The 7,614-nt window shown below is 27.7% G+C and overlaps 1 protein-coding gene across 1 annotated transcript; it reads left to right on the forward strand.

The window, feature by feature from the left end:
- Nucleotides 1-1,989: 1,989 nt before the first annotated feature.
- On the forward strand, nt 1,990-4,971 carry LOC101513222 (14 kDa zinc-binding protein). The gene is made up of 5 exons (XM_004489576.4): nt 1,990-2,148; nt 3,120-3,177; nt 3,606-3,695; nt 4,450-4,567; nt 4,689-4,971. Exons 1-5 carry the CDS (start codon nt 2,021-2,023, stop codon nt 4,754-4,756), a joined length of 462 nt encoding a protein of 153 aa, XP_004489633.1. The 5' UTR covers nt 1,990-2,020; the 3' UTR covers nt 4,757-4,971.
- The last annotated feature ends 2,643 nt before the right edge of the window (nt 4,972-7,614 follow it).

Here is a 7,614-nt window from a genome sequence, read left to right on the forward strand (position 1 = left end):
GTGACTAGATTAGTTGGTACTTGAATTATCAAAACAACAATTTGTCTTTCTAAGAAAAAGATCGACGAGTAATCACCATGTTAACAATGATGATAGAATTAATCCATCTCCACAAAAGAGGTGTAATGTTTAAAATTTTAATCATATTTAATTCAATTATAATCAGTATACACCGACTTAAATTATAATTGAATTTTTGAACATAACAGTCACTCACATATCTAATAAGCATTAAAAACATCAATACTAATAACATGCCAAAAACATTGTATAGTGTTGCCATGCCATTGTATCTATCGTTCATTATATGAATCTTGGTTGACTTTTTGGCAAGAAAGTGACCTACAAAATAGATCAAGTGCTGCATGGTCACTATATTAAATATATTTCGATAAACACACAAAAGATATATTTTTTAATAATAATAAAATTTTAATTTTATATTTCATTAATATTTTAAAAAGATATTTTTTGTATATGTGTCTAAAAACTATATATTTCATAATGTGACCATACAAAACTAACTCTACAAAATGTAACTCATAGTTCATAGGATGCTCTAGAGTCTTTAGGAGGAAACTTCGTAAAATAACATGATAAATCTGATTTTATTTTTTGTGACATTTCAATTTTCTATTCAAACTTTATAAATGTTCTAGAAAAACATTTTCTAGTAAAATGGTATCAATTCTCTATTTTAACTACCTTATTATCTATTTGTATGCATATATTTGACATTTTTTTTGTTTATTAAGAGTAAAAAATATTTTTATTATAATTTTTTTATTTATCCTCATTTATTAATCTAGTAAAAGATATAATGTAATTATCTTTGTGTTTTTATTTTTGTTTTCTAAAAACCTAATATCAAAATTCACATACACTAAATACAGATAAAAGAGAATTACGAATACACACATTCCACAAAATAAATAAATTATATAGACTTTCTTAACAATCCAACTAACAAAAAAAAAATATAGACTTTCTTAACAATCCAACTAACAAAAACTTATTGTATTTAAATGATTAATTTCGAGATGAATTTAGAACCTATCTGCGTGGCATTTCCTTTGCAAATTGTAACTTTAGTCATGTAGGTAAAGAAAGAAACATTGTAGTCCATTTGTTGGTTCAATTTGTTCATTCTAACTTTAATGAAATTTGGATTGAGGAGATTCTTGTTCACCATCTAAATCAGGTATATTTGAACTCTATTCATAAATCTGAGGTATTTTCAGTCAAAAAAATAAATAAATCAAATAAAAAATAAATATTTAAAAAATTAAATTAAAAATTGATATTTCTTGGTATATTAATTACTATGCACTGATATCATATTTTTTTTACAAATACATCAAATTAAATTATATCTTTTCTTAAAAAAATTTAATTGTATCATAACATATAGAACAAAAAAAAAATGATATCATACTATATTTATTTTGTCATTTTTGTCTTTAAAGTTTAAACTACTACACTAATATTTTTATTGTGAAATATGAATATATGCATAAATTTATTATTGAGAAAAAGGACTATATACAATCAATATAAATTAATTTTATATGAGCGGTTAATAAAAATCTTAATTGTAATTATTTTAAAATAACTACATAATCAATGATTCATATTTAATTTTCGTATAAAATTGTTTAAAATTATTTGTTTATACATACATTTATTTTTGTTGACTCGAAGATGCATATAAATTAAATTTTATTTTTTCATATAAATTAAATTTTAAATTCTACAGACAAATTGCAACTTTTGATGTCTCATTCAATAGCTCGATAAGAAAAAACAATTTTTTTTTATTAGAAAAGTGAAATATGTATAAAAGAAAAAACAAAAATACAGCCTAACATACTGCATTGTCTAATTATTATTGGCATAATTTCGGACAAAAAAGGCATAATATTAATATTGCAGAGTTGAGTAAAAAAAAACCATAGGGTGCCTTTGGATGCATGTACATTTAGGTCATTACAGCTTATCTGAATAAGCACTTATTTTATATATGAGGAATAACAACACAAATGAAAGACTTGTTGTGTTGACATCACACTTCACACCTTCAACTTCAATGGCTTCTGAGAAAGAAGCTGCCCTTGCTGCTACTCCCTCTGATTCTGATTCTCCCACCATGTATGTTTCATTCTTCTATTCTACGTTGAATTTCTTTTTCTTGTTGTTCCCTTTTTAATTGGTATTTCAATTTCACGTAAAGTTCCTATTTTTTCATGTTTTGATTATTTGGGTTTTGTTTGTTGATACATAAACCCTGAAAAGTTTGCATTTTTATGCAATTAGGTTTATTGGGTATTGAAATTTTTGGCATTTTTTATATAACTTTTATATAATTAAGTCGATCTTATTGGGAAAATAGAATTGTTTGAAGTTGTAATGAATATCTGGGTTTTTGTTTGTAGAAACTGAAACCCTAAAAAGGTTGCATCTTTATGCAGTTAGTGTTATTGGGTATTTAAATTTTATAATTAAATTGATCTTATTTGGAAAAGAATTGGTTGAAGTTGTTCTGATTATCTGGGCTTTTGTTTTTGTTGAAACAGAAACCCTAAAAAAAGTTGCATTTTTATGCAGTTAGGGTTTTTGGGTATTGGAAACTTAGCATTTGTTTTTGTTACAATTAAGTCAATCTTAATATTTGGGAAAAAGAATTTTTTGAAGTTGTGTGTTTGTTGATACTATTTTGTTGTGTGCTTGATTGATGAAACCCACTTTTGAATTTGGTTTTTGTTTAATTTTACTAGCTTCTAAATTTGCTGTGATTTTGATTAGTGTTTTTGATTTCGCATGGTGGTTTTGGTGCATACACCCAAATTTATTTGAAAAGTTCAAAGGTTCTGTTAGGGTTTTGAATAGTGGTCGCGGTAACGGTGTTGCAATACTTGATATTGCGGAGAGTTGCAGTCAAATGCGGCCTCAATACAGTTGCATTGCTTTTGGAAATGTATGCCGCGGCCCAGATCGCGGATACAGACCTTTATTTAATTACCTCCTCATGTTGGATGTAGAAGAAGATATTTCATTTTTTTTTAGATTTTTGGAAGTGCCTATCATTACTATTGTTAATGTTATATTATTCTGAATCATAGATTTGACAAGATCATCAACAAGGAGATTCCTTCTACCGTCGTTTATGAAGACGATAAGGTACTTCCTGATGTGTGATTATTACAAATAGTGGATGCTATGTTTGGTGTTTCATTGGATAACTTTTGTTAACTATCCATTGTGAAAACATTATAAATATAGATTTATGTTGAAACTTCATATGTGGAAAAAAGTTAGCTGCTGGTTAATTTAGGGACCCGTCCATCCCTAACATATACATTGGCCTCTGCTCTTAATAAAGTTGCAAGTAAGGGCAATGAAGGCGAGTATCTTCATTGCCCTAACAATTTAGGGACCTGTCTTTTATCAACTTTCTTTGATCTATTTTTGCTTATATTTTGTTATGAAGGGAGTATCTAATAATAAAAGCATTGGACAGTTGAATTTATAGACCTAAAGGATAATTTTTATTTTTACTTTTTTGTTTTGATTCATGTGCTCTATATTGATTTTCCTCCTTTTTAAAGGTACTTGCCTTTAGGGACATAAGTCCTCAAGCTCCTGTGCACATTCTTATCATTCCTAAAGTCAGAGACGGCTTGACCGGTATTTCCAAGGTAATTTTTTTGCGGCTCTTTTAGTGTTATCAAATAGCTGCTAGAGCTCAAAATTTCATTTCAAAAGCAAATCTTATTATGTTCAATGTTCTTTATGTATTAATTATTTGCTTAAACACAAATTATTATTATCCTCTTTAATTTTGTTTATATACGTTTTTGTGAATTAGTCCTTTCTTGTGTGGTAAATGAAGAAAAATGATAAATTTCGTATAGTATCAGTTTATGTTGATACCATGGAAGTTGTTTTCGATAATAAGAGGCTAATGACATTGATTCATCTGCGCACATATAGTTGATTTAACGTCGTGGAATAAGATTTGGTTAGTTGATAGAATGGTAAATATATATGTCTTCTATTAAGGCTATGTTTGGATTGACTTATTTGAGTTTATTTATTGAATTAAGCACTTCTGAGTTTGTTTGAGAGAGCTTATGAAAACAGCTTATAATATGTCCATAAGCTGTTTTCAGCTAATTTTCACAAGTTGTTCAAGATAGCTTTTGAAAACAACTTATAACTAATATAAAAATAGTTTGACTTTATTTTATCCTTTGTTATTAAAATAGCTTATACAATCTTATGCTAAGAAAAAGACAACAAATGAAAAATCTGTGTATTGCACCAGAGAAATATGGAAATATAAGTTACTTTCTTAGGAATCAATAACATCCAAAGCTCACTTTCTTGTGAAATTTATATTGAATATAAGAATATATTCCAAAGCTCACTTTCTTTGCAATGTTTCACCAGGCCGAGGAGAGGCACTTTGAGATTCTCGGGCGACTTCTTTACACCGCTAAGCTGGTTGCAAAGCAAGAAGGTCTTGACGACGGCTACCGGGTTGTAATCAACGATGGACCAAAAGGATGTAAGTGTTATTAATATCATTCACGCCAACACTTTAAATTTGACAAATATCATCAATTTTTTTGAGTTAATTTTTGTGATTCTTCTATAATGTATATTGAGTTTGATTTTATTTTTAACAGGCCAATCAGTTTACCACATTCATGTGCACCTTCTCGGCGGTCGTCAAATGAACTGGCCACCAGGCTAAAATGTAGGAAAGGATTTGCGGCGAGCCTTCCGCTCGACGGGAATTGTTACACTGGTTTTGCTATCTCTCAGTAATGATTTAAGCAACTAATAATTTGATGCATGGCTTTTGATGCTCTACTAATATTAGCATTGAATATTTATAAAGTGTTCTTGAATTTGGCTCTTAACTATGTTTAAAGTCCTATTGCAAATGTTAGTTGTTATTTTTGTTAATAGAGGGTGTTGAGTTTAACTTGGTTATAACTCCACTTTTTAAAATGATATTAGATTTTATCTTAGATATATTAATAATCTTATTAGGGAATTTTCATCTTTTTTTTTTTCAATAAACAAAATTTAGAATGAGGGGATGGTGCTTCTATTCAAGGTAGAGAAGATTTTAGAGATCATTAAAGTTTATAAATAATTTACATTTGTCTCTTTTCAATAGGACTAGTGGGTATAGGACCTGCAATTCGATCCAATAGTTATATTTTTACCACTAAAGTATTGAATTTGGGAATTTTCTTGTTGTTTAACATTGTCAAGTCAATTAATTAGTCTTTTAGTTGCCTAATAAATGAGAGGTTAATTACTTCTCCTAGTAACTAAAAAGAAGAAAAAGCAAATAAAATAATTGTGGTGGTTAATGGTAGTTGATGTTGTTTAATGTTTGGTTGGTAAGGGATTGTTGATCAAAACACATACTTTTCTCTAATCTCAAAACCTCAAATCTTTTTGGAGTTTTTATTTATTTATTTAAAAATTCATAAAAATAAAAATATTAACACAGCAAATAAAATTATGTCTTATTATTTATTTATTTATTGCAGAGAAAAAAAAGTGAATTGGAATAATAAATAATTTAAGTTATCATAGAAAAAGTAAATAATTTATTTTAAAAGTAGCAAAATTTAATGATATGTGTAAAAAACAATTGTTAAAAGGGAATAAAGGTAGTATAATGATAATATATAGGGGGGTTTAAATATACTAGGTTGGATTAAGTTTTGTAAGTTTTGAGTACGATGTATTTTGAAAATGTTAGATTTGAGGCCATCCTATTATCTTTTTCAAAACCTAAGAAAGTTTGCAAGTCTATTTAAAATAAGTGAATAAGTTTAAGTTTTATTTTGATATTTAAGACTTTATAGAAAATCTAACATTATATCACATTTTATTTTATAATAATGCATTTAAATAAAATAAAATAAGTACATAGCCACCACCAAAAAATAGTAATTATAAGCATTAACTGATAAAAAAAAATTAGTCCTTTAATATAAATTTCTTTTCAATTTATTAGATGTATTTATTATTATTTTTTCAAATATAACCTTAATTATTACTACTACTTTATCTTAGAATATAAAAAATTATTATTGAATAAATCAATACACAAATGACATTTTAGTCATTTTTCTATATAAAAAACATTTTAATTATACTATCAATTTTTCTTAATAAGAGTTAAATTTATAATAGAAACTTATATATAGGGACCAAGGTAGTAAAAAAATAATTAATGTTCCCAACAACCTCAACTAATTTGTGTAGCACCATGGCCAACTTTTCTCTAATAATAATGAAAATCAGAAACAAAACCAAGTACAACAAGTTGTCTTGTTGTCTATGCTTTGCCACGTTTTTCATTAATGGCACCACTTCTCTGTATTTATATAAACCTAAACCTTATACACATTAATCTTTCAAATTAAATTGAAGGTATTGAATTTCACAATTTCATTCATTCTTTATGCCTTATGGCTTCACTTGTACTTCTTCTATCTTTTCTTGTACGCACCAAAAACAAAAACCAAGATTCCATTGTTTTTGCAACTTCCTTTGACACTATTGAAGATGATTCATGTTTGGATGCAAAATGGACACATCAAAAAGAGTGGAGTAACTATGAAATTGAGTTGGAGGAGAATATTTTAAATGACTCAAAAGTTTGTATCTATTTGGTTTAGCAAGGTCTCATAAATGTGAGTTATTGGTTCATGTCTATGTATCTAGTGTTTAATTCATGTCATCTATGTTTCTATCCACTATCTTTTGTTTTATTTATCAAATGCAGTTGATGTAGCATCAACCTCAATCACGATTGCATTAGTGTCGATATCAAAAATAGGATGTTCCAGTTCAGAAAGTGACACCTAATTAGCTAAGATGTAAAAGCAATTTTACAAGCATAATTACATTGTTACATTATGTATGTATATAGTGTTTAATTCATATCATCTATATTCTCATCAATTTTATCTTTTTTATCCCCATTCTCTCCTCTTTTATAGTAAAAAATGTAGTTGATGTAACCTCAATCGAAGTTATATTTGTACCACATAGATATTAAAAGTTTGAAATTGCAGTTTAAAAATCGCTACATAATTAGCTAAAATATAAAAGGAAATTTACAAACATAATTACATTATTGTAATACAAATTCAACAACTTTTACCATTAGTTTCAAATTTAGATTTGGTGATTTGGTGGAAGTCACTGACTGCATGCATTCATGCAGTCAATAACTGTGTGATCGTCTGATTATGATTGGATAATTCAAATATGAAGCAAGAGTTACCCTAATGAATTCGTAACAAAGGGATGGCTCTCATCCTCAAAACTCTCAAAATAAAACACTTCAACATACCAATCATTTAAGCAACTTCTATGATAAGCCCGTTGGAGACTAAACAATTTATTTTCAACGCCATTTTTCTTCTTCAATGACATAAGTGATGACCCTTTTTCAGCTTCTTGTATAAGCTTGTGAAATTCTCTTGGCCCTCCCGAAGGAATTCTTATAATCCTCAAGGGATGCTTCCCTATGATTCTTTTTTTGTCATTGATTTCTGCAGCAATACGATCTGGTAC

Source organism: Cicer arietinum, chromosome 2 (assembly GCF_000331145.2).
Source record: "Cicer arietinum cultivar CDC Frontier isolate Library 1 chromosome 2, Cicar.CDCFrontier_v2.0, whole genome shotgun sequence".
Taxonomy (NCBI): Eukaryota; Viridiplantae; Streptophyta; class Magnoliopsida; order Fabales; family Fabaceae; genus Cicer; species Cicer arietinum.

What these genes read in the sequence shown, in the direction of transcription:
- LOC101513222 (XM_004489576.4), top strand. Translation starts at nt 2,021, where the DNA reads ATGAGGAATAACAACACAAATGAAAGACTTGTTGTGTTGACATCACAC. An exon ending in TCGTTTATGAAGACGATAAG is followed by an intron (nt 3,178 to 3,605) that starts GTACTTCCTGAT and finishes TCCTTTTTAAAG; the next exon opens with GTACTTGCCTTTAGGGACAT. An exon ending in CAACGATGGACCAAAAGGAT is followed by an intron (nt 4,568 to 4,688) that starts GTAAGTGTTATT and finishes TATTTTTAACAG; the next exon opens with GCCAATCAGTTTACCACATT.